Source organism: Mauremys mutica, chromosome 7 (assembly GCF_020497125.1).
Source record: "Mauremys mutica isolate MM-2020 ecotype Southern chromosome 7, ASM2049712v1, whole genome shotgun sequence".
Classification (NCBI taxonomy): Eukaryota; Metazoa; Chordata; order Testudines; family Geoemydidae; genus Mauremys; species Mauremys mutica.
Window position 1 is genome coordinate 115,036,841 of NC_059078.1, and position 26,842 is coordinate 115,063,682.

General features: G+C 42.7%; 1 protein-coding gene across 6 annotated transcripts; it reads left to right on the forward strand.

Annotated features, from left to right (window-relative positions):
* The first annotated feature begins 2,229 nt into the window (after positions 1–2,229).
* VAX1 (ventral anterior homeobox 1) lies at positions 2,230–25,237 on the forward strand. Of its 6 annotated transcripts, none has more exons than XM_045022875.1 (4): positions 2,230–2,367; positions 17,681–17,916; positions 19,679–19,866; positions 22,534–25,237. In XM_045022875.1, exons 2-4 carry the CDS (start codon positions 17,700–17,702, stop codon positions 23,056–23,058), a joined length of 930 nt encoding a protein of 309 aa, XP_044878810.1. In that variant the 5' UTR covers positions 2,230–2,367; positions 17,681–17,699; the 3' UTR covers positions 23,059–25,237. The 6 variants fall into 6 exon arrangements, with proteins under 6 accessions (XP_044878810.1, XP_044878809.1, XP_044878813.1 ...); XM_045022874.1 differs by having other exon boundaries at positions 17,695–17,916; XM_045022878.1 differs by lacking the exon at positions 2,230–2,367 and adding an exon at positions 16,474–16,608 and having other exon boundaries at positions 17,695–17,916.
* The last annotated feature ends 1,605 nt before the right edge of the window (positions 25,238–26,842 follow it).

A 26,842-nucleotide genomic window follows, 5' to 3' on the forward strand; every position in this document is an offset into this window, starting at 1 on the left:
TGAAAGAAGAGCTCTGTGTATGCTTGCCTCTTTCACCGACAGAAGCTGGTCCAGTAAAAGATATTGTCTCGCCCGTCTTGTCTCTTTAGTGGTTCTGATGTCGGAGGGGCTACTCAGATGTACAAAGTTAAGCACGTGCATAACTGTTTGCATGGTTAGGACAACAGGTCCTCAACCGAAGCTCCTTGAATTTAATAAGCACAAACTATTATGGTTATTTACATTGACATTTCCCCACTGCTCTTCTGTTTTGTCGATCTCAGAATACCGTGCAAAATGTCGGACAATCCTGTTATGTGCATTATCCACTGCCTCTCAGATCTAATAATCCATCTACATCACATGACCTTCAGTTCATACTGTACATTATCCAATGTGCTAAGTTGGCCTTTCAATTTAAAAAAAAATTTAGTTAGGCATCAAGGTCTTCACACAACTGTATTTCATTTTTAAATAATTGGATAATTATTTTCAATGAGCTCCAAATTCCATCAGTAGGTAATTTCTAGAGACATTTCAAGTGGCTCAACATAAAAGTTGTGCTTGATCTGTGGGTTTGTTAGCTATGTTTAATTCTGTCTGTAAACAAAGAGCATTTAAAATCTTCTCTGAAGAGTATGATCTTGATTCTTTCGACACCTACATCATCACGGACCCAATCCAACAAAGGACTAAAGCACAGGTTATCTTTAAGCATATGAGCATCAAAATCACTGGGATGACTGATGTGTTTAAAATTAAGCATATATTTCAGTGTTTTGCTGGACAAAGACCCATTGCCTGTTGTATTTGCTTTTCATTTCAATAAAATATTTTAACTAGTGTGTTTGTGGGGGAAGGGGAGAAATCCCTTGACGTTATGTAAACATAACCTTTTTAAAGGGAAAATAAATCCCTGCATTTTACAAGTATCTTTCAACCATTTAATTTTGCTAGTGTCACAAGTTTAAAAAAATCATATTCTTGGTCACATTTGAATTTCTTTATGTTCAGTTTGTCACAAAAATAATTGATTTGTATTGATATTCACAGGAAGCTTAAGGTTCCAAATCATATGTTCACAATCTGCCATGGATCTGACAAAGTCTCTTTCAGTACTCTTCTTATTCCCTTGTTAATGGCCCAAACTGACCTTAATTTTCTGTTTGGAATTTCACAAGCCTTCCTTTTTAATTGTAATTCCATACAACTCTTAATACTCCTGTTCTTAACCTAGTTATTAGATTTCTAAAATGAGTACAATAACATCTCTCCACACGTGTCCGTTACTCACTAATGCACATCTATTTGCCCCAAAAGAAAAAGAACAGGCCACACTTAATCCACCAGGCCAGAGACTCAGGAAAGAGATGAATATCAACAAATTTAGTCACTCTCAGAGCAAGGAGGGGAAACAAATTCCAGAGTTGAAGGCTCTCTACTAAAAGTCCATGGGGATCAGTTGCCAGATGTTTGAATCTAGAAACTACGAGCTTGATAGTAGATTTGTTGAAATCCATGGAAAAGCTCCTACTGACAAGAATGATGCAGGATCAGGGCCTACGTAATGAGCATGCCTGCTAAAATCAGCTGCTGTGTGGTGTCTCATTGACTATCAGGACAATTGCCTCTCCTCCACAGACATTTAGGACAAAGTCAATGCCTGGAATTGCACCAAAAAAGCACAAAAAAGAATTAGTGCAATCGTTGCAGAAGAAGTATAATAATATGCCCGATAACTAACAGTACCAAAGAGGTGAGCAGAAGATAAAGCTTCCAAGTAGTCTTCAAGTATAGCCTCATGTGGATCACATTTCAGTATTCCAATCAAGAAGTCACAGTAGCATGGATTACTGAGGTGCGATAAGATCTACAGCGGAGGGAAAAGGTAGCAAATATCTAACCAGATAACAATGTGGGGGGGGAGTGCTTTTGGTCACTATGCTACCTGTAACTCCAGCAATAGCTGATCCAAAATCAACCCCCATTGCTGAACCACACATATCCTCTCATTACCTAGGAGGAAAACCCCTCCTACATAACAGACTTCCTCTCAAAAGTCTTCCCCCAGCCTATTAACATCACCTCGCTTAGCTGGGTTCAATTACTGACAGCTTGCCCTTATCAACTGCCAATTTCAGCCAGGTAGCAGGAAAGCAAAGATATCACACTATCTGATAACAGTCATGCATGTTATCTACATATTTTATAGCACCATACCCTAACCCATCTGACTATTGCTCCCTCTGGCTCTCACAGGAACACAGGAGGATTGATAAGATACCCCACTTGGGAGGAAGGATCTTCTTGAAGTTAAAACACTGGACAGTGAATCTAGACATCTGGTTTTAATTCCTAGGTCTATCACAGATTCCCTCTGTCATTTGAGTAAGTACTTTAATCTCTGTGTTCCTCAACTTCCCCATCTGTAAAATAGGGATGATAACTTTTCCTTACCATTTTTTTGGGATATTTAAATGGTAAATGGATTAGATGGCAAAGGGAACATTTCTTATTATGTGTTTATGCAGTGCCTACAACAATGGAGCCTTGATCTTGGGGCTCTTAGGTGCTACTGGAATATCTGAAAGATCTCTGGGGGAAACATGATGGAAAATGAAATACAATGTTGACAAATGCAAAGTCAGGACCATTAGAAGGATTCATTTGACCTGCTCATGCCCCATCTAAATTAGCTGTAACAACTCAGAAAAATGACATCACTGTGGCCAGCTCAATGAAAACCTCTGCTCAGTGTGCAGCAGCAGTTAAAAAAAAAAGCCAACAAAATATTGAGGTGCAAAAGAAGGAGATGAAGACTAATACTGAAAGGAATAGAATACTATTGTGTAACTTAGTGATGGGTGAGATTTTCAGAAATGCCTATGGAAGCTAAAGGCCAAGCTGTCATTAACTCTCCATGAGTTAGGATCCCTTAGGCACTTTTGAAAGTCCCACCCACCATGCCCTCACCTGCACTGCTAGGTTCAGTTCTGGTCACTCTATCTCCAAGGGACTACTTGTAGAGGAAGGTGCTATGAAACCAGAGTAAGGGTGTTAGAGTCTGGGCCATTATGGAGATCTGCAGAATCCCCAGTGTGTAGCATCTTATTTTGGCTTCATGAGTGGATGGAGTTTGGACTGTGGGTGGAGCTAGGAAAAACACTACCAATTAATTGTGTTTCCATTTGGCCCCTGTGATTAGGTCATTAGGAACATAACTCTGGCAAAAGATGGGGGAAGGAGTTCTGTCTCTCCCCAGTTTGTCTGTCTCTAAAGGAACGCAGTTATAAAATCACCGCTGTGTCAAGAAGGGTGGCTTCCACAATTAGCTTTAAGGACACCTAGAGAGGCATATCTAGTCTCCAAAGAGGGAGACAGGAGAAGCTGCCCCTAAAACCGCCTAGATCATGGATTCCTTAAGAGTGATCTAATTAACTAGATAGGTCTGGTACTGTTCAAGTGTTTAATTTTGAGCTTTGTGAGTACATTACAGTCAGCTGTGGACTGTGAGCTGTTTACTCTGGACTACCAGAGATAAAGTGCACTGATCATGGAGCTGAGGGACTCTTACATTCTAATCCCAGTACTAGCACTAATTTGCTACCTGGCTTTAGGCAAGTCACTTCACTTTTCTACATCTCCTTTGCCACATCTGCAAACTGGGGATAATACTACTTCCTTTTCCTTGTGTAGGTTACTTTGTTAAACTTTGTTTAATGATATGAAGATGTAAAGTGCTATAATGTTTTAATGGAAAGAAAATAAAACCAGACCTCAGGAAGAGGTTTTCTGTCCATAAATACACCTGGGCAAACTGCCTTTTCCTTTGTGCTAATCACAGGGATTAAATCAACCAAAGGGAAATTTTGTCAGAATGAATATTAAAGTTCCCCCAAACAAGCCTTATGATGCTGCTGTGATCCCGCTGAAGTGGTGGAAACCCAAGCACTGGAGTCATTTAAAACTAACCCAGGCAAAAATTGCTAATATTCTACATCAACAAGGGGATGACCAAGATGATGGGAGAAGCCCTTTCCTCACTTATCACTGTGATCTGGCTGGAACTCACTCCATCCTTCCCTGCCTGAAAGCCACTGTTGTGTTTTCAAATAGCACCTTGAAACCATCCTGTTTGCTTTAGTCTGATAGGTGCTTAACCCACCTCAATAGTGCATCTTTCCATTCTCCCTTTGATGTCTGCACTTTGTGAGGACTGTTACATGCATCTTTACCATTTTGAAAATCCAGCTTTGCTATTCCTCTCCTCTTATGCATCATTTGTCCTTTTCTATCTAAATCAGTCACTCTACACCACTCTGTGAACTGCTGTCTCCCTATTATGCCGTGTCTCTGCAAAGCATTTTTATGATACTTCATATGAAGCACACTAAATAAATATAAAATGCATTGTAGTACTTTAATAGCATAATTCTTAAACACTTATGGACTCATTCTCCTTTCATTCAATGTGTAGAATTCCCATTGACGTTAATAGGAGTTCTGCCAATAGAATCATGAATTACTTCCAGTGAATAGGGGTGGCGGGGGGTGGGGAATAGACTCTGAAGGGTCAAATTCTGCCCTTCAGAAGAAAACAAAGGCTTAAGAAAAAAACAGTCCTGGAGGATATCTGCATACTGTATGGCCAGTGGAATTTCTACCAGTTTCTACTTGTTAAATTCAGTGTGCTAATTCTGTTGTATCACTGTAAATCAGGAGCAATTCTACTGAAATCTGTGCATTTACGCCACTGTAAGACAAACATAGCCACAGAACCTGATTGGGATCTATCTGAATCAGAAAGGGTTTCCACATCTGAATTTCTGCCAAAAGTGGCGTGTTTCACTTAGACTATACACATGCTTCTGAATAAAGCATTCCAAGAATGTCTGTGACTCTTGTTTTTCAGTAACGTGTTTTGCTGGTGTTGCTTAATAATTAGCTCTAAACACAGACCATTTAAGTAACAGTGAATGATTACTATCACTTACATATTTTGAAATTATTCTGGTGATACCTGCCAAAATGGAAAATCTGTCTAAACCCAAATATATCTGTTTTATAGTAACACTGAAAAAGAAGGATGGTCTTATAGTAAAGCACTCCACTGGAACCGAGAGTCAATTCTGGCTTTGCTGCAAACTTGACTTGTGACCTTGGACAAGTCACTTAACCTCTCTGTTCCTTCATTTTTTCCATCTGTAACCTGGGGATCATGATAATTTTTCCTCTTCCATCTTTTGTTTGCCTTGCCTATTCTTTGAGGCCTGGACTGTCTCTTATGATGTGTTCATGCAGCACGAAGCACAACAAAAAGGAACCTAATCTCATGTTGGGCGTGTAGGTGCTACTGCAATACAAACAACAAATTGTCATCTCCTTTTGGCTTGCTGGGTGACAGAGACATCCTAGTCAGCTAATAGGAGGCACGGAAGACACAGTTCAACTTGAGATTTATCGTTCTGAAATTTAAATTAATATTAAAGAGCAGGTACAATATTGTAAAGCCTTTTTTCTCCCTGTTCATGGGAAACTTACCAATGTTTGGTCTGTAAGAGAGATTGTAAGAAAATTGAGATTCTGTCTCTTTTTATCCAAATAATTATCTCTCAACAGTGTCATCTAGTTATAAGTCACTGCGGCCCAATCCAACTCCTATTTTAGTCAATGGCAAACTTCCCTTGAATTCAGTGGGGTTGGACCCAAGGAATTGTTATCTCCCCAATCTGTTATTTCTGTGTTGGGAATTGGAAATTTAGTGAATTCTCAATTTTTCTATTGGGAGGAGGGGTTGGCATCCAGCCAACAAAATGGCCAGGGAGTTTGGTCCCCAAATTCTGCAGATCTTGAAGCTAAAAGATCTGCCAAAGGCCAGAGCCAACTGCACTAAACCTCTGTCTTCTTACACTGCTTTCTGATACCCCTAGACCTTCCTCCAGCTCCATGGTAGCCCAATTCAGATGGAGCACCGTTCTCAGGAATCTTCCACTGGCAGTTGCCCCCAGAACCTCTACAGATTCCATAGTGCATAGGGTAACCGGCATTAAATTGTAATGGACTGCCCCACAGGTTTGTGGGTAGCATAGTACCTTGGAGAGCAGCTTTCACCCCTGAGCTCCACCCTCCTGCCTATCCTTCATATCTACTTACCAAGGGTCTCCATCACTGGCATTGTTAGATCAAGATTGGATGTGTTTCTGAAAGAGAAGCTCTAGGAATTATTTGGGGGAAGTTCTATGGTTTGTGTTATACATGAGATCAGACTATATGATCACAACAGTCCCTGCTGGCCTTGGGATCTCTTAATTTACAAAGTCTAAACCTTGCAGAATACTAGTGGAGAGGTTTCCATGAGTTGGGGGAAATTGCCATGGAGGCAATATTCCCCCCCAGCTTTCTCCATGTCTCCCTAGACATGCACTTCCATTTGCTTTCAAAAGCAGAAGTGAGCATCTAGGCCTGTATCTAACATGGACTGGCTTTTCTTCCCTGCTGCTGTTCCACAGCGATCACAGGGTATATGGCTTACATCCCCCAAGGAAGAGAGTCTTGTTTTTTCCAGAAGACAAATAAGGTAGCCTACAAACATTTATTAGTGTCTAAGAAAAAATGGTCCATTAGTTTCCCATGTGGCACCATTAATCTATCAAATTCAGCCTCATACTTCTGGTAATAGCCATTACCTGATACTTCAGTGAAGAGCAAAAACAAAAGAACAAATAAAATATACCCCTCTGGAGTTGGATTGTGAAATGCTGTATGTCGGTGGAGAGCTTAGGAACGGGGCCGGGGGGGGGGGTCTTTCCTGCCTTCTGCATGTGATCAGTTTACATCCTGTGAGATTTGATAAACCCAATCATTGTCCTAGCTTGTATAATGAAGTGGTTATAACATTACCAGTCCTTTTTTATATCAAGCCAGGATATTTTCCTCAACAGTAGCAAAGTCCAGCTATTTGCCTTCTACAGTAGCAAATCCCACAGGTTGGCTGTATGTGTGGAGAAGCATTTACTTTTCATTCCAAATTTACAGCCTTTTCATTTAATCTGGAGTTTGTTCTCGTATGGGTCAAAGTAAAAAGAAGGTCTGATCAATGTTCGCTGCATACTTTATAATTCTGATTGACACAATCAAGTCTCCCCTCATTCTTCTCTGTTCCCTGCAAAGTAATTCTAGGCTTTGCAGTCTCGTCTCATCTATAAATCCGACCATACCTGTAATTATTTTCATCAGTGTTTCCTGGAACTTTTTAGTCTCTGCTATGTATTTCATAAGGGAAATTGACCAAAACTGAACACAGTATTAACATAAGCCTATACCATATTTCTTTATCATTATAGCCTTTTCTGCATTCGTTTCTATCCCCCCTTTAAAGCATCCAAGCAACATATTTTCCTTAAAAAAAACCTGAGAAGAAACAGGCACTGATGATTCCTGCTGCAGGTCTTTTTCCTCAGAGGCACCTGCAAATTCAGAGCCCATCAGATTATTTGAGCAATGTAGCTAATAACTGGCAATGTGCATAACCTTATATTTATCCGTGATCAACATAATCTCTCATTCTGCTGTCCAGTCTCCCAGTTTGTTTATGTCCATCAGGTAAAATATCCATCACAAGGTGAAGTCATCCCAAATCCTCCCACAATCCTCCACAGATTTTAATAACCAAAACAGCTGTAATATTGGCCATTCTTGCTAACGCTTCATCCACTTTCTCCTACAAGTCATTAGTAGGTATACTGAACTATTATAGGTGCCCATTTGAGGAATGTGTTTAGTAACGGTAATGAAACTCTCCCAGAGCCCAAGCCATAGGTCAAATCCAATAATGTATTGTAAATGTAGGTAAAAATCTCTTTTCATATGGTCCAACCGTCAACTCCTAATAGCTCAAGAGTTTCAGGGCAAATATTTATACAGTCAATAACCCAGGTTTCCTAATTGTTATAGCTGACAAAAATACAGGAAAAAAAATTGTGGAACAGGTTTCAAATTATTCATGAATTTTTTAAAAGCAAACAAACAAATAGAACTCACTACTTGATAACCTAATTTCAAAAAATTGCAAAAAAGTGTTGTAATTTCAAAATTTTCCAACCATCTCTATTGACTGTCACATTATCTCAAATTCTGTGTGCTGCCTGAGTTTATTGGACATGCTGGTGTTAAGGGACACAGTGTAAAGGTGGGTTTCCTAGCGGTCATGTGATCCCAGCCTCTAGATCAGGGGTAGGCAACCTATGGCCCGGGTGCCGAAGGCGGCAGGCAAGCTGATTTTCAGTGGCACTCCCACTGCCCAGGTCCTGGCCACCGGTCTGGGGGCTCTGCATTTTAATTTAATTTTAAATGAAGCTTCTTAAACATTTTAAAAACCTTATTTACTTTACATACAACAATAGCTTAGTTATATATTATAGACTTATAGAAAGAGATCTTCTAAAAACATTAATGTGTATTACTGGCACGTGAACCCTTGAATTAGAGTGAATAAATGAAGACTCGGCACACCACTTCTGAAAGGTTGACAACCCCTGCACTAGATGGTGCCTGAGTATACCAGGGGATGGAGATTCCCTAGTGAGCTTCACTGGTGTGACCTGCATTTCTTTGCTAGAGGGTCCCTCATATGGACTTCTAGGGAATAATTACAACCCATTCAAAAAATGATCATATAAGTGTAGGATTGGAAGGGCCCTTGATAGGCCATCTAGTCTGGTCCCCTGCACTGAGGCAGGAGTAAGTGTTATCTAGACCATCCCTAAGAGAGTTTCTTTAGCCTGTTCTTTAAAACCTCCAATGACCGAGATTCCACAACCTCCCTAGCTAATTTGTTCCAGTGCTTAACTACCCTGAGAGTTAGGAAGTTTATCCTAATGTCTAATCTAAATCTCCCTTTCTGCAATTTAACCCTATTACTTCTTGTCCTGTCCTCACTGGTTAAGGAAAACAATATCCTCCTCCTCTTTAGAAGAACCTTTGGAAGACAGTTATGTCCCGCCTTCAGTCTTCTTTTCTTCAGACTAAACAATCCCAGTTTTTTAAATCTTTCTTTGTAGGTCATGTTTTCTGGCCCTTTAATCGTTTTTGTTGCTCTCTTTGACTTCCTCCAATTTGTCCACATCTTTCCTGAAGTGTGATGCCCAGAACTGGACCCAGTACTTCAGCTGAGGCCTTATCAATTCTGAGTAGAGTGGAAGAATTTCTTATGTCTTGCTTAAAACACTCCTGCTAATACATCCCAGGATGATGTTTGCTTTTTTGCAACAGTATTACATTGTTGACTGATATTTAGTTTGTGATCCACTATGACCCCCAGATCCTTTTCTGCAGTACTCCTTCCCAGGCAGTCATTGCCCATTTTGTATGTGTGCAACTGATTGTTCCTTCCTAAGTGGAGGATTTTGCATTTGTTGTTATTGAATTTCATCCTATTTACTTCAGACCATTTCTCCAGTTTGTCAACATCATTTTGAATTCTAACCCTGTCCTCCAAATCGCTTGCAACTCCTCCCAGCTTGGTATCATTCACAGACTTTATAAGTGTACTCTCTATGCCATTATCCAAATCATTTATGAAGATATTGAACAGAGCCAGAGCCAGGACAGATCCCAGCAGGACTCCACTCTATATGCCCTTCCAGCTTGATGGTGAACAACTGATAACTACTGAGTACACTTTTCCAACCATTTGTGCACCCACTTTTAGTAGATTAATTTCAGCTATATTTCTCTAGTTTGTTTATGAGAAGGTCATGCGAGACAGAATCACAAGCCCTACTAAAGTAGAAATTTAAAACCTCTATTGCTCCCCCTATCCATGGCTTGTTACTCTGTCAAAGAAGACTATTAGTTTGACATGATTTGTTCTTGACAAATCTATGTTGACTATTACTTATCACCTTATTTTATTCTAGGGGCTTACAAATTGATTATTTGCTCTATTACCTTTGCAGGTACCAAAGTTCAGCTGCCTGGTTTATAATTCTGTGGGTTGTCCTTATTCCCCTTTTTATAGATAGGTGCTATATTTGCCCCTTTCCAATCCTCTGGGATCTCTGTCATCTTCCATGAGTTCTCAAAGATAATTGCTACTGGCTCAGATCTCTTCAGCCAGTTCCTTAACTATTCTAGGATATATTTCATCAGGCCTTGCCAACTTGAAGACATTTAGCTTGTCTAATTCGTAACTTGTTCTTTTCCTATTTTAGCCTCACATCCTACTTCATTTACATTGATGGTCACTATGTTAGTCATCCAGTCACTACTAACTATTTTGGTGAAAATGGAAACAAATGCATTTAATGCTTCAGCCACTGCTATATTTTCTGTTCTTGTTTTTCCCTCCTCATTGCATGGTGGGCCTTCCCTGTCCTTGGTCTTCCTCTTGCTTCTCATGTCCTTTATCCCTACAAATATCTCCTCTGGAGCTACTCTGTCTTTACTTCTGCTTGTAACAGGGTTCATTCACCATTGGGGCATCTCCTTGTGGCTGTGTCAGTGGATTAGTTCCATTGAGGTCAGATGCCTCCCTTCTAATGATTGCTCACCCCACATTCTCCCTCACTTCACAAAGCTTCCCTCCAGCCAGGTCACTGCATAGTCTTCCTCTTCTGGGATATCAAAGTCCCACTGGGTCTGCTGTCCATACGCCATTCCAGGCAATCTTCTTGTCCAAAGCCAGGTCCTGTGCCACATTACCAGCAGCTGGTAGGGAAACCTGGGCCTGCCCACTACTCTGGGTTCCAGTCCAGGGCCCCTATGTCCAGCAACTACAGTCTGCTTGCTCCCAGACCCTGTTGCCATTTTCCTGGACTACTTCCTCCCTCAGGTTTATGGGTCCAAACTCCCTCCTCCCAGGGAGCAACTGTAGACTACTTCCCCTACAGCCCCTTCTCTTCTCAGCATCATCCCTGTAGACAAACCCAACTGCTCCTTCCCAGCTGAAACAACAAGGAGTCCGGCAGCACCATAAAGACAAACAGATTTATTTGGGCATAAGCTTTCCACTGGACTGCTGGTTGTTTTTGTGGGTACAGACTAACACAGCTACCCCCTGATACTTGACTTCCCAGATGAACTTCATCTTTAATTAAGATTTATTGCTTAATTAAGATTTTCCAGCTTAATTGACTTAATTTAAACTGCTCTGCCTTGTGGGAGGTGGACACTCCTTCACACTGCTGCTATCTGTTATGGGGTCAGTTTGCAGCAGCTTTAGAAAAATATCACACTGCAAATGGCCTTTGTTGCTAAAGTCACTGGAGAAAAACAAATACTCCATCTGAAGGAGTCTTTGGATCCCCAAAGGCTGGAGGAAATAATAAAGAGGTCACTGCCCCCCTCTAGGTTTCAGGGCCTGAGCTCCAGCCCAAGTGTGAATGTCTACACTGCTGTTTTTAGCCCCCTTGCGTGAGTCCTGCAAGCCCAAGTCAGTTGACACAGGCTCTGAGACTCACTGCCGTGGGCCTCTTTTTGCAGTGTAGACAAACTCAAAGAGTCCAGCCTCTCAGTTCCCTATTATATCTTCAGATAACATTGCATCTCGATTCACATTTTTTCATGTCCAGGACAGTGTCACTGTTACTTTCCAATGGGCTCAGTTTAGTTCCTGTATTTAAACAAGGCAGAGATAATCTGGCAAATAGTTGCAAGTCTGCACTGAAGTAAAAAGCCAGGCAGTTCTTATTTGTGTATCAGGTTGGCAAGCTGGTGTGCATCTGTGTAAACAGCTGTGGGAGTGAACTTCTGCATGTGATTATTTAATATAAACAGTTGAGTTAGCAACTGCTTAGAGCCCATATTCGCAGAACAGGCATGGAATGACCAATGTGTAATAGGTAGGCATCACAGCCCTGTGCAGATGTTTGTTAAGAAATGCCGTTTGGAACCCTGAGTTGTGACCCGTTTCATATCAATGTCTTTCTTTTTATAGTCCTCTTTTGTGAAGTGGTCTTTTTACGATAGAATTGTCTTTCCTTTGCTGTGGTACATGTAATGGTCTTTGTGAACATTATGTGTAGGATGAATTCATCACCTCATATCCTTTGGATATGGTAGAGGGATTTGCATGTTTCTGGCCTAGAGCAACAAGATATACCTGGGCATTAAGCCATCAACATAGGCTACTGTGAGCACATCAAACCTGTCCTCTGCTCTCTACATAGAATATCAAATCAAGTTCAAAGATCTCAATGTCCTGGGCCGAGGATATCTAAAAGATTGCCTAAAGCTCCAGGATGAGGACTGTGGTTGACAACTTGGCTCCTCAGCCACAGTGGGACTGTCCACTGCAAGAGTAAAGCTCATCTGTGCAGGAAACAGAGTGTTTGCAGGTCCTGGACTGTGGAGTGAACTTCCACAGGAACTAAGGACCATCACTAACCTCGCCACCTTCCACCCCAAATGCAAGGGCCACTTCTTAGATTGTACCTTCTCTAATGTAAAGCAGCATGTATATGTTAAAACAACTCTTAAGGAATAGATGAGTGAAAGAATGAACCTCACTGGACAGTTATTAATCCCATTGCTTAATGCATTTCTAGAAGGTGCTCAGATACTACAATGATGAGCACAGTACCAGAACCTGTAGAAAAGAGAGGAGACCCTTCAGATGGGGATGTACACTCTGCCTGCCTAAGACTAACTTTTCCTCAGAGCACCAAAAGTGTGATGTGGACAGTCTGCACAATTTGATGGCCATGGAAGTTTCTCATATGTTTCTCATGTGTTCGCCTATCACAATGAACAAGGGTGTTGGGATTTGGGTAGGAACTATTGATAGCAGGATTCTTATCCTGCCATATTTCCATTCATCTGTTCCCTGGAGGAGGCCAGCAGCCTGCTCAAAATCTGTTACGCTAGCTCATACGCTGGACTTTCGTTTGGTTCCACCTCACCCACTGGACGCTCATTTTTGCATAATGTGGAATCATGTACCCCCGTCCTTGACTCTCCTACTTCCCCTATATAACCTGCCCATATGCCCTGTTGAGCAGAGATATGTGGCAAAGTGTGCAGAACCCGAGTTACAAGTTCCTCCTCCCGCTGCTGCATCTGGAGTAGGCTTTAGTCCACAGAATTTGCCCGTAAGCTCTGTGTTTTTCAGCTGCCTCTAGAGATCCACTGCCACTTCACCTGCACATCTCAGTACTGAATTGGGACTAGTGTCATCACCATATGAGGCTGTAGCCTCCAAACAAAGAAAAAGCCTATTTGGGCTGATCCTGTAATCCCTGGATGTCAAAGAACCTCCAGACCAGGCTCTCTAGATGGTCAGAAACTCAGATCCATGAGGAAAACTATTCGAATAAGAGTCTGTTTTATGCAATAAACTAAGTGGGTTACATCACAAGATCCTTTTGCTGAGGGTTTTTTCTTTTTTTTTTTCTTCAGGCATAAGGACTGTAGCTCCACAGCAGTTTAGCATGCCACACAGATTAAAATAAGCAGTAACATGTTGGCTGCAAAATCAGCTATGAGAGAGGCTCTGCGACTTCAGACCTCCTAAACCAGGAATATTTCATAGACAAAGAAAAAGCTGCAAATCAATAGAAATCAAGGCTTTTCTGTGTTACTGAAGGAAAGGAAGTTGGAATACAGACCAAAAAAGCAGCATAATCAGCAGCTAAACTTTATACTGTCACATGGTTTTATACTAACCAAGATAAATTGTGGGGAACAGGGAACCATCAATGTGGTAGTATATCTAGTAGATCAATGTATTTAGTATTTATTTAGTTAATATACTAATATAAGCTTTTCAAAACCATGTTCTACAAGGAATATTATACTCTGTTTTTCAGGGAATGAACTGTGGGTTCATGTATTGTGCATTTGGTCATCGTTTTGAAGTTGTTGGGTTTTTTTTTTTAAATTGGGTCCAATCCTGATATTAGTTCCAATTCCAATTCCAGTTTCACACCAGCGTAAAGTGCACAGCTCTGCACTTAGTGGAGTTATTCAGATTTATGGTAATTCCAATGAGAGCACAATCAGGCTCCATCTCTCTCAGTTCTTGGGGAGAAATAATGTTCATTAACATTTATTTTAAAAGTAATGGGAAAAGTAAGATGTGTTGGGGAGAGCAAATTTGGTAACTGGGGAGCTAATTAATAAGTGATCTCTGAGATAGTCAGTGTTTACCAACATTGGCCTGGATCCTACAATGTAGTGAATATGGGTGGACCCCCATTAAAATCATTAGGTTCCATGTGGGTGAAGTTTGTTCCCACAGAGTTTAAAAGTTGGGCTGGGGTCATGATTATTTCTTATTCTTCCCATCATTCATCACTCCAGACACTTTCATGGTTTTTTAAAGTATAATCAGAGAAATGTAGGACTAGAAGGGACCTCAATAGGTCATCTTGTCCAGTCCCCTGCACTGAGCCAGGACTAAAAGTATCTAGACCATCCCTGAGAGGTGTTTTGTCTCAGGGCCACCCAGAGGATTCAGGGGTCCTGGGGCAAAGCAATTTTGGGGGGCCCTTCCATAAAAAAAATTGCAATACTATAGAATACTATATTCTCGTGGGGGCCCCTGTGGGGCCCGGGGCCTGGGGCAAATTGCTCCACTTGTCGTCCCCCCCGCCCGCTCCCCCCCCCCCCGGGTGGCCCTGGTTTGTCTAACCTTTTCTTTAAAAACTCCAATGACAGAGATTCCACAACCTCCCTAGGCATCTGTATTGTATTTTAAATGTATGCAGGCAAATTTAGCTGACTTAAGAGGGGGAAAACATTTTTCTAAATAGTGTTACATAGAGCTACCTAAATGTTTACAAACAAGTTTTATAGCCAGGTCCATAGGAGATCATTCATTTAAGGCAAAATTCCCATTAACTCCACTGGGCTTTGGATCAGGTGCTTTATTGCAGGAAAGGCAGAGAGTAATGGCACATTAAACTCCAAATACCCTGCCTCAAACAGTGTAACTGAGTTGAATAACTACCTGTTTATTATTATTCCTGGATATTAGCATAACTAAAAACATGGGGGGAGAAATGTCATACACACACCCACACACCTATACAAATATAATTATAATTTCTCTCTCTCTACATTTCACAATAGATCTTTATGGAAAACACTGTATTACCTACTTTGTCTTAGGACATTTATTATGTACAAATGTTTAAAATAATAGTCTTATTCAGAATTTTTTAGACTCAGATGGCCAGCCAGGACTGCTACTGCCATGCTTCTCAACCATATAGATGTATACCTCACTACCTGCATGCTGTGCGTATAGCTCATTTGTGCAAAAATGTATACCTACTACTGTTACCTTTTGCTCTCTTACCTAACCTATCTGTTTGTTTGTTACATCCACTTGTTGTGTCTGTTATCAACTTCCTGTGCAGCATCCATGCACGGAGCAGCTCACAGGATCGGGCCCTTAGATTAGGGGTGGGATTGTTTCCTCCTTAAATATCTGAAAAGTGTCTTGCACGGTAGGGCCTCCAGCTGATTTGAAGCTCTAGCCACTACTTCAGAACAAAGAATAACTAATAATAACAAAACCATCAGAAACTGCTGAAAATCATTTGCTTTAAGGAGAAAGAAACCTGTTCCAGGCTAGAGACATTCTGCATAATATATATATTAATTATATATATATATATATATATTATATATATATATATATATATATATATATATATATATATATATATATATATATATAAAATAATTATATATATAAAATAATTATCTGCATAATATATATATTAATTATATATATATAAAACACAGGAGCTGATCCAGGTCTCAGGAGTGACTTCTTTATCTACATCTGACAGAATTATAATAGAAAAAAATCTAGTTCAGCTGATCTGGGCAATTATTGAACAATACTTGTTAGAGACAGAATAATCTGAAGTGTGTGTAAATTGCATTCACTTTTTAAATTTGATTTTATTTCTTGGTCTGAAATATGCCTATTTACACTAGCTTAAACTTAATCCATAGATCAAAGGTCTGCCCTGTTATCCCAGCATGAATCACTAATAACTCTTTTGAAGTCCATGCAGTTACACCAATAGGATCAGAATCAGACCCATGAAGCTGAGCAGTGTGCAATATGCACATAACTGGGTGGGGTGCTGCAATCTGATGTTGGCTTGCTATGCTGTTTGCAATGTTAGTGGTCTGCACAGTACCTTCAGCTGGGTAAAGATGCCAGTCACCACCCCTCAGACACCAAGAATCAGGCACAGAGAGACAGGAAAACCTGACACTCCTGGATTTGTGTGAAAAATTCTCAAAGAAAATTCTTTCTTTCCCTCCGGCCCCTAAACTCTTTGTGAATGGGGCCAGTGCAACATGTGGCCTTTCACCCCACCCAAGCACCATTGCCAGACAGCCACACTCAGAGAATTGTTTGTTAATAGTCCAATTAGATAATTGCCATCTTTCACTCCTTTTGCTCTACATTTCCCATAAAGGAATGAATAAGGAGAGCAGCATGAAGAGGGCTTCTGCCCTACAAGGTGACAAGAAGGGCTGGAGCATGCTCTTTGCACAAGGCCATTTGCTTGAATTGAATCATTGTAGCCTAATCAATGGTCTTATTGGATTACTGGCTGTTGCGGTTCTCAAAGATATTGTAGCAGAGACAATGAAATAGACAGGGTAAAACTTTTTTTTTTTTTATCCTTTAGTAGATCACGCAGTGGAGATTTTTCACAGGCTATCTCTCTCTCTCCCTCTCTCCCCTCCTGGATCTATCTGAACACAAAGCTGGCTTTTTTTTTTCTTCCCTTCAATGAGCAGGCTCTACCAATTGGTTCAGTGTTTGTGAAGGTGCAGAATTAGCACACACACACACACACACACACAAAAAGCAAGCATCTGAACTGAATTAAGGAGAGGTAGGAGTTTAAGATGGCTGTCTGGAGAGAGATGTGTTCAGGAGGATTTCTGCTGGGCTGATCCTCGGCTTCCTTGGATAGACCCTCTCCAGGGGAAAACTTTTTTGTGTGTAGTGGTTGGTTTGTTTTGTTTAGACTCCAGGCTGCTTTTTCTGCCACTGCGTTTTTCCAGCCTTTCCTAGCAGCTTTATTCAGATTTATTTGGCGTGTCTTGGATAAAGCCACTATATAATCTGGAGGGTCAAAGGCAGACTGAAGAAAGTTAATAATGGCTGCTAATGGTGCTAACAATTCAGGGTGAATCTTGTCAAAAGTTTTTTTTTTCCCACCCCCCTTTCTGGAAGTCTCAGTCTTTTGATTGTGTGTTTCCTGAAAGCAAGACCAATCATTTCAGTTTATTCACTGGCTAAACTCTACTTGATTGGGGACAAGCACACAAACCATCCATTACGATCTGATATATTATCCAAACAATTTAGTGTATTCATGAGGTAACCTAAATGTGGAGGCTGCAAAATTACCCGTAATCAATTGAAACAGCGAGTGCGCGTCCCTCTGTGTGTCTAACAACTACATGTCTCTGTAATAAGGCAGACATTAAATCATTTTGGAGTTGTACTGTTGAGTACCTGATCACTGGGGCTCAGGGAAGCTGGACAGTCACATTAGGACGCAGGGATTGAGGAAGAAGCAAGCTGCCTTTCTGTTGGGATCAAAGCCGACCCTTCCTGGCGAGAGGTGCTTTTCCAGATCCCCACCGACCTGACCGCAGGCTGTGCAATATCCAAGACTTTCTTTTCTTTTTCTTTTTCTTTTTTTTTATTGCACTACATGTTTGGGAAACAAGACAAAATGGACGTTAGATGCAATTCAGAGGCTGAAGCGAACCGGGTCTCGAAGAACGGACATAAAGAGGGCAAGGAAAGCAAAGGGTCTGAAGGAAATATTTCTACTTCTTTTCTGAAGGATCAGCAAGGGACTTATTCTGCCTCGGCCGTGTCGGAAGAGTGTAATAAAAGTAAATCTAGTTCTGCGGACCCGGACTATTGCAGGAGGATCCTAGTTAGAGGTAGGAGTTTTGGAGGCATTTTGTGTGTGTGTGTATGAGGGAGAGATCGGAATTTTTATATATAAAAAAAGATGTTGGGGTTTCGAGCTGTTCCTCTTTTACTCCGGTTACAGAGGGGGGATACCGCTGTAGATAGTAATGCGGTATTTCCAGTGGCAAGTGGTTCCAAGGCTAAAGCTGTTCGATAGGGTCTGAGGATTATTTTTTTGTCTCTTTTATCAATGCACCTCTTTGGCTCATGGGAGAAGTTTATCTACTTTACATTTGTTTCCCACTTTTTCTTGGTGCTTCTTAAACACCAACCGTTGTGGCTGTGAAATACATTATTTACAGCCTTTCTGGATTCGCCATAGACTTTCCAAACGGTGCCCTGTTCTACAGAGAGCATTGCAAGTGTCAAAGTCCCCTCGGCGGGGCTGACGGTATGTCCGAGGGATTTTGGTCAATGCGAGGAATAAACAGCGATCGCTGTTTAATTTTGTAACACCTACGGTTCCCTCCCCCACGTGAAAGTCCTTGCTTTAGCTGCTTCTGCACACCTCGGAGACTAGAAAGGAGACGCCCGGAGAAAATAATGTATTTCACCTTCTGCATCTGGGTGCATGTGTGTTATTTGTGGGTTTTCTAGATTTTTTTATTTGTGTGTGTGTGTGTGTGCGGAGGGGATATATAAAATGTAGGGGTTTCTGCTGTGTCCTCTGTCCCAGTGTCCATAATGTGAGGTGGAACTGACGGTGGAAGAATTATGTTTTAAACAATCACTGTTTACACAGCTTTAAAAAGAAGACAGGAAGGATTGAATGAAGTTTCTGTATATTTATTGTTTTCGATTCCCCCCTCCCCATTATCCGGATCATTTCCCGGTCCACTAATGAAATGATTTTATAGCGCTCCGCACAAATTGCCCGTGGAAATGACCGTTTTATTAAGGTGTGTGGGGAGAGGGGAATAGAATTATAATAAAATTAGTGCAAAACAGGCCTGGTAAACAATAATTAATCCTTGCGCGACCGATTGACCCCAGAGAGGGGTCAGATTGAAATGATGTGGTTATCTGTGACTTAAAGTGCATTATGGAGGTAAAATTACGGAAAGCCAGGCTGGGAATGCTTTAGTGTAATCTGAATCGAGCTCTAGCATGACAGTTGTGCTAACAAGATTTGTCCTGCTTGCTTTAGGCCGGTGCTAAAATAAAAGTCAGGCTTCTCTGTGCGGTTTGTTTTAATTCCCCCCACCCTCCTGGCATTTTTAAAGAGGAAAGAAGCGGCCATAACGCTGCCTCTCCCGTGCCATTCGGGGCGCGAGGTGCACTTAAAATCCCAAACCGCCCCACGGTGAAACGAAACGTGTTGTAAACTCGAAATAGCCCTGCCCAGGAACTGCTGTACAGCGGCTTTGTGGCTTGCTAGCCGATAAGAACAATAACCCAGCAGCACCAACGAATAACCCGGCCGTGAACAGGGCCCACGGACGCTTGGTGTTTATTACAGCGCTGAGATCTCTAGTGAAATGTATTAAACGCCCTTCAAAAGCAAGTCGGGCTGGGGGAATTATGTACAGCTCTCTGACCCGAGCGCCTCCTGTGTTCCTGGGTACGGTAGCCCCATGCGATGCCCTGATTTTACCAGCCCGATTACCGCCTGGTTAACCTAAGCGATCCTGGCGTTGGGTGAGGACGCGGGCTGAAAGCCTGCCCGGCAGCTCGTTGCATGGCTCCGAGAGCGGTTCCTTGGTGTAAAGTGACTGCGCGTTTCTTTGCCAGATGCCAAAGGTTCAATAAGAGAGATTATTCTGCCTAAAGGACTTGATCTGGACCGCCCCAAACGGACCCGAACGTCCTTCACCGCGGAGCAGCTGTACCGGCTGGAGATGGAGTTCCAGAGGTGCCAATACGTGGTGGGACGGGAAAGGACCGAACTGGCCCGGCAGCTCAATCTTTCGGAAACTCAGGTAGTGCAGAGAAAGCACCTGCTGCTAGGTACCTCTGAGACCTCTTCCCCTCCCCCACCCCCTTTCCCGAGACACACCGAGTCCCAGCACAGACACACTCCTCGGGGATACAGCTGAAGCCCAGTCCACGTAAACACCTGCTCACAGACTTACATCGACTAGACAGGCAAAGGCTGCTTCTGTTTCCAGAGCGCAATGCCCGGTTCACACAGGATCACAGGCCTCCTGGCAGACACAGGCGCACACTTTGTGGCAAACCATTTCCCCACCCATAACCACAGTGATCTGTGAATATTCTCACAGAGAGAGAGAGAGAGAGACACACACACACACACACACACACACACACGGAGCTGCTACACCCTGAAAGAAAATAGTGAGGCTTAAAGTAGCTGACAACTTGGTTTGGTCGCAAACTGAGCTACAGAACGTAGCAAATCTCTTCTGGAACTCAATAAATGAGGGCGACGAGGTTTCTGATGAGACAGTCGGTACACAATGCGCATTATCAGAATGATGCTGTGGCGGGGGGGGGGGCGGGTTGCTTTCCAAATATGTAGCATTGAATTCCGGGCTGGGAGGTGTCCAGATCTGAAAGGCGATACAGTGTCAGCAATGCAAACCACCTTTCATAACACAAATCCACATGCAGGCAGCTGTCACTGTTTGCACAGCTCCAAGGCTTCCCATGAACTGTTGGGTGGATTCGAATCAAGTTTTATGCCCTTGTCAACAGTTTAAAAAAGTACGCTACTGACAAGCATATAATCAGCAAATAGAGAGATCGGAAATGCTTTTCTAGTCGATATATTTACGTGTCCCTCTAAACTTCTCTTGTTTGATTTTGCCTGCTTATGTGCTTTACACTGGTTTGTTTGTTTGTTTGTTTATGTTTGGAGTGTGTGAGAGTGTGGGGAGGTGTTTTCACAGAATCGCATGGGAAAAAGCCTGTCCATGTGCAATTTGGCAATGAAGGGAGCTGGAATCGCGCTGTGTTAAAATTGACTAATATACAAACTCTGTTTTGTTTCTAAATTCCTTTTTACCTGGCCTGGGGGGTGGGGTTGCAACACCGGCCATATTTTAAGTTTTCAAGTGCAAATTTGACAACAAAAAGAAATATTCTTTGCATCTCACAAGAATCAGGTCAGCAGGTCAGGCCCCTGAATTACAGAGGGAATTGGCTCACTTTACTTTGCAACAGAGGTTCTGGGCGAAAAAAACCCCTCTCTCTAAAAAGTTAGAATCTCCCTAACTTTTTAGAGAGAGATTTTTTTTTCCGCCCAGAATCTCGGTTGCAAAATAAGGTGAACCAATTCCCTCTGTAATTTGGAGTCTGCGGATCTCTTCCTGCAGTGTATGGAGCAGTGTCTAGCATAGGAGGTGACTTGGGGCTAAGTATTCTACCTGGGAAGGAAACACTGCATGGAAGATACTCTGCGAAAGGGAAGGATAATGTAATGCTCCAGAGAAAAATGAATTGTATTATTAGCTGCTTTGTGGGAAAACGCTAGAACCCCCCCCCCCCAGTGCTCCATAACAGAAAATAGACAGTTGGTAAATAGTCCTACTTTTGTATGTGCCACTGAATTAAAATCGGATGTATTTATCTTTCATTCCTACCTATTATTGCATGAGATAGATTGGTGGACAATAGCAACGGTTCTGCCCTAGTTGACTGCATCTCTTTTTGTTTTGGGGGATGGTGGGTATTGACAGGGCAGTGAACATAGTGGCCTGTATGATTGTGCACTGCTCAGGGAATAGTTATGTCCGTTCGAACAATTAAAAGTGCAAGGGGGGGGGGGGAATAACCCCTCAGTCAGCGAAAAACCCCTAAGTCAGCGAGACAAGAACAAACTTCTAAAGCCCGGTTTGGTATGTCCTTAAAAGATCACCCGGTGTAATAAATCCGCTGACAAGCTAATGAGCCTTTCCTTGCCGCGGGCCAGGTATGTATGACAAGTTAAACAGGCTCGGAGGCTATAGAAATACAGATTGTATCTCTTTTAGATAAAATCATATTTGAAAGGGGCGAATGGGGCTCTGACCTGCTATGAGATGTGGGGAAAGTGCAGAGCAGCTGCACCAGGCCTTCTCGTTTGGCGTGGGAGCCGGGAGAGGCAGCTGGAAGGGAAGCGACAGAGAAGACCCACGTTGCTGGCACTGGATGAGCCGATAACTCCTCGCTGCCAGGGAAGGAAGAGGAGCGGAGTGTGCAGCTTAGGGGCCCGCAGGATTGTTCCGGGGATGGGGAGGGTGCCACCCGCTCCAGGCTTAAGGCTGGCTCGGAAATAAAACTGATTTAAAGAGTCCGATCCTGCTACCGCTGAAACCCAGGGCGATATTTCCGCTGGCTGCAGGAGAGGAGAACCCGGGCCCTTTAAGGCGCCTCCCGGTGCTCCCCAGCTCCCAAAGTCAGAGCTCATTAATCCTAAGCAGGATCCCCCCGCGCCCCCTTCGTACACAGTGCTGCTGAGTGGTTCATTTCAACTCCCTAAGCCTCCCCTCCCCCGACCCCAGCCTCTCCGATGCCGTGTAAACCCCCTATTTCGGAGCGGCCAAGCCGGCGTCCATTGTCCAGCGCCCGGGCCGGGGCGGGGGTACATGGAGCAGTGCCCCTTGGCCCCCGGCTGGGCCCCGCTCACCCTGTGCCTCTCTCCCCAGGTAAAGGTCTGGTTCCAGAACCGGCGCACGAAGCAGAAGAAGGACCAAGGCAAAGACTCGGAGCTGAGGTCCGTGGTGTCGGAGACCGCCGCCACCTGCAGCGTCCTCCGGCTCCTGGAGCAAGGCCGGCTGCTCTCCCCGCCGGGCCTGCCCGGCCTCCTGCCCCCCTGCGCCGCCAGCGCCTTGGGCTCGGCGCTGCGGGCCCCCGGCCTCAGCATCGCCGCCACGGGCACCAGCAGCTCGGGCGGCTCCCCGCACCCGCCGGCGGCGAGCAGCGCGGCGGGGCCCCCTCCGGCTGCGGGACTCCACGCCTCGCCCAGCGCCGGCCACAACCTCTTCAGCCTGCCGGTGCCCAGCCTGCTGGGCTCGGTGGCCGGCCGCCTGGCCTCGAACCCCTTGACAATGGCCGGGTCCCTGGCCGGGAACTTGCAGGAACTGTCCGCCAGGTACCTGAGCTCCTCCGCCTTCGAGCCCTACTGCAGGACCAACCCCAAAGAAGGCGCTGAGAAAAAAGCCCTGGACTGACTCTGAGTAACTCTGTGTATTTATATTTATAGTATCTATTCGCGGGGATATTTATGGAATAATGACACGTTAGCATCTCATCAGCCCTCCCTTCATTCCCCCACCATCCTGCCCTAGCCGCCCCCCCACGACCATGCTTTCCTAGCCAGACTCACTGCCGAATGCAACAAGGGGGCGAAGCTATGTTTAGAGGAGAAACCAGGAAGTGGACAAACACCTCACCCGAGTGTAGCCGCTAAAGAAACGGATTCCAGACAAAACAGCCGGGAGGCACCACTCTTAGTGGTGGAGACCCCTGTATTTTAGCGTGGGAGGGTGCCAGGGGGGGAAAGGCAGGGTGGGGGAGGTTTGCAGGCAGCTCAAAACCAAACATTTTGACTGCATTCTGAAGCACACCAATGCAAACCTAACGATGATCCACGGTTTTATTTGGGAAACGGACTGGGGAGGAGGGGGGAAATGGGAAGGGGGAGTTGTTTGCAGTTTAATCAGAACCATTTTGACTGCATTCTGAATTAAACCGACGCCAACCGATGGGGAAGTCGATTCCAAACAAACAGACATAGAAATGGAACCATCAGGTGGATTTAAATGTGTCGTCAAGACTTCAGTGACTCTAAGCACAAATTTGCTCAAGGTTTTGTGGCCCCATATATGTATATGATGACTGCACTACATTAACCGTTTAGTATCCTAGTTTTTATTTATATTTGCCCTTGATACAGACCCAATCCAGGAAAAAAGTCTATCAACTTTAAAAAAAAAATCTTGAATATTTTAAGGATCGGAACAGACTGCCTTTAAAACCTGTGCATTAAATGCAGATATAGAAAACAATGGCTTTAGATTGTTTTTATTTAAAACAATCTTTCACTTCGAGATAATGCAACGCCCCCTTTTTCTAGTTTCAAGAGCTAGTTCTTCGAACCAAAAATAACATAAAAATGTTGTAAAAGTAAGTGTTAAATAAGGAAAAGTAAGGGAGAGAGAGTGGCGTGATTGCATCTATACCTATTGAAATGGCAGTTTTTTCGAATTGAGTTTCTAATGCTTTCAAAGTGTATCCAAATTAAACATCTTTAGGGTCTCCTCCCTCCGTAATACTCTCACAAATTACTTTATATTTTACTTTCATTTTAATCAAAATGTAAGTAAAATATAAAGAACATAACTTTTTAAAATACATCCGTATAACAATCCTGTTTGTCCTTTCGCATACTTGTTACAGTTATTTTTCTCCATCCACCAAGGTGTTTATTCCAAACTCTCGCATTCTGATCGACTTCATATTAAGTTTCAGTACTTGAATTTGTCAGAAAAAAAAAGAATTCTGTAGTTAGCGAGTTTGTTTGTTTGTTTAGTTTTTCGTTCTTTAACCTTTAATATAAGGCGTTTACAAACTGTATAAATACGTGCCACCAAACCTTAACCAAAAATAATTACAAAAAATGGAATGGTTGCTGTAGTTTAGAAAATTAACTACAAAACAGAACTGGAGAGAGAGCGAGAGAGAGAGAGCAGGACAGAAAACAAAATAGTAATTTTATTGTGAATTATTTACGTCTGAAGTTTCTAGGCAATAGTGGAGAAAATAATGAATGAATCGAGCGCCGAGAACTTGCTACTAACTTTTGTTCTGAATGTTTTTGGATATTTGGATGTTTTGTATTTATGTGGTGAGAGTGAAATATATTATATCTATATGACGACAGAATTAGGTGTACTTTCGTCTTATATTTAAAACACCAAAATTATCATCAGATATGTACGACGGAAAATGTCACAAATCCTTTCTAGTGGATGTTCTGAAGTCGATTGCCTTGCTGGACCTATAGTTCTGAACAGATGGGACAGTTTTGGATTCACGACGAAATAGCTGAGTTTACACCGGTTTTAAAAACAAACAAAACTCTCTAAACATAGTTGTTTATTTAAATTAGGACTGTTATTCAACTGATTAAGCCGCGGGCTTGCTTCCTTTCGGACCAATAAGTATTTTACTGGCCCATAACAAGTGTCATTTCCCCATGTGTTAATAAAAAAAACAGACACTGCAGTTACACGACGCTAGATTTTCAGAATAGGAGTTCCCCAACCCTTGTGCATACGTAATCTCTTTATATAAAAAAGAGAGAGAGGATGGAATATTAATGATAAACCAAAGGGCTTTCAGTAAAGAAAGAATCCCCTGTGAGCCCGATCCTGAGCTCAGGGGGGGAGTTTTGTCTGAGAAATCAATGCAGGGCTGGGCCCTCTAATGATTGCCACTGTTACAAACAGAGATTTGTGGAAATAAAAAGAAGAGAGATTTTCAAGATAGCTGAAAGTCTAAGCCAACGTCGGTTGCAATTCACGTGGCTTCCCGCAGAATGCTGGCGGAATTAAAGCGCAATAAAAACGGTTGCCTATTCTGGATTTCCTTATGCCCAGTTCTCAGTCGTCTCCCTATGGTTCTCGTTTGCCATTTTTGACTCGTAAGTGTAATCAAGTTCCTTGAGATCAAAGGTACCACCTAACCTGTCATGTCCAACTCGGGGCATGCACTTCTTAAAAAGTCCACAAATCCATCTATGGCTACAGGTATTTAGCCATTTTTTAATAACTGCTGGATAGCAAATGTCTCCCAGATCGGAGCACCGGCGAATCTTTTATTACCGGTATGACGGGGGCAGCATTAACAGATAACTGATTTTTTGGTGGAAATCAGGATTGTGCTCAGTTATCCAGGAGGGGTGGTAATTTATATAGCAGTCCCTGCATCAATCTGTAAGAGAAAGATCAGTGACTGGAGATGTAAGTTAAATTCCGAAGGACATTTTTCATCTCTGGGTTCCCAGTAATATCCCCTGTCACCAGCAGTAGCATTTTTAGGAGTTACCAGGCATTGTTTACGCTCCATCTTTATTTTAGGGTTGTTTCCAAAGCGGACAGCTACACGGCTCCAAATCAAGTGGAGATTGAAAAAAAAAAGTTTGCAAACGCGTCACATATGAGCGGGGAATATGGATCTGGCTGTTTAAAGAAGCGATTTGTTAGAGGGTCGATTTAGACTCTTTATTTTAAACCTGCAAGAGACGAAAATAATTAATCAAACTAAAGAAAATGCACACTATGATGAAGGATTCTCCCAACAAGAATAAAACTAAGTTTCCGTTTTCTAGAGGTGTATTTAAAATTAATAATTAATAATATAATTAATAGCGCACGGTTTAAGTCCTTGCACGACGGGGGAAAGGGAGACGAGATGGTGCACTTCATTAGTTTTGTTTTCTTCACAAAAAAACCCCACTGTTGCTAAAACAGCTCCCAGTCCACCCACAGCTTCCAACCTCCCCCCATCCTCCTTCGTTATGAATATATTACACTGTGGAGTCTGCCCCGGTTGAAATGTACAAGCGTTTATATTATAGCCCATTTCGGAAAAAAACCCTGCAACTGCATTTTGGCAGATGAACTGATCTATAAAAAGAACACGATTGTCTTTTCATCTCCCCCTCCCTCTGTCTTTCCGATTGAGCCAAGGCACCGTCTGAGGGTAACTGTTTATCTTGAGAGCCTAAAATGGGTGAAGCTCCTTGACGATATACATCGGCCTCCTCCACCCACCCCTTACACCCAGTGCGCTGTTCTTGTTTTCAAAGACCCCCTCTTCTGCAATAATGAAACGTGTATTTGTCGTTAAAAAAAGCATTCGGGGGCAATTTAAGTCCAGTTCAGGATTCCACCCACACCCCCCACTCCATACACGCACTACACAACCTGCGGGTTTAAAAAGCAAAAAGGG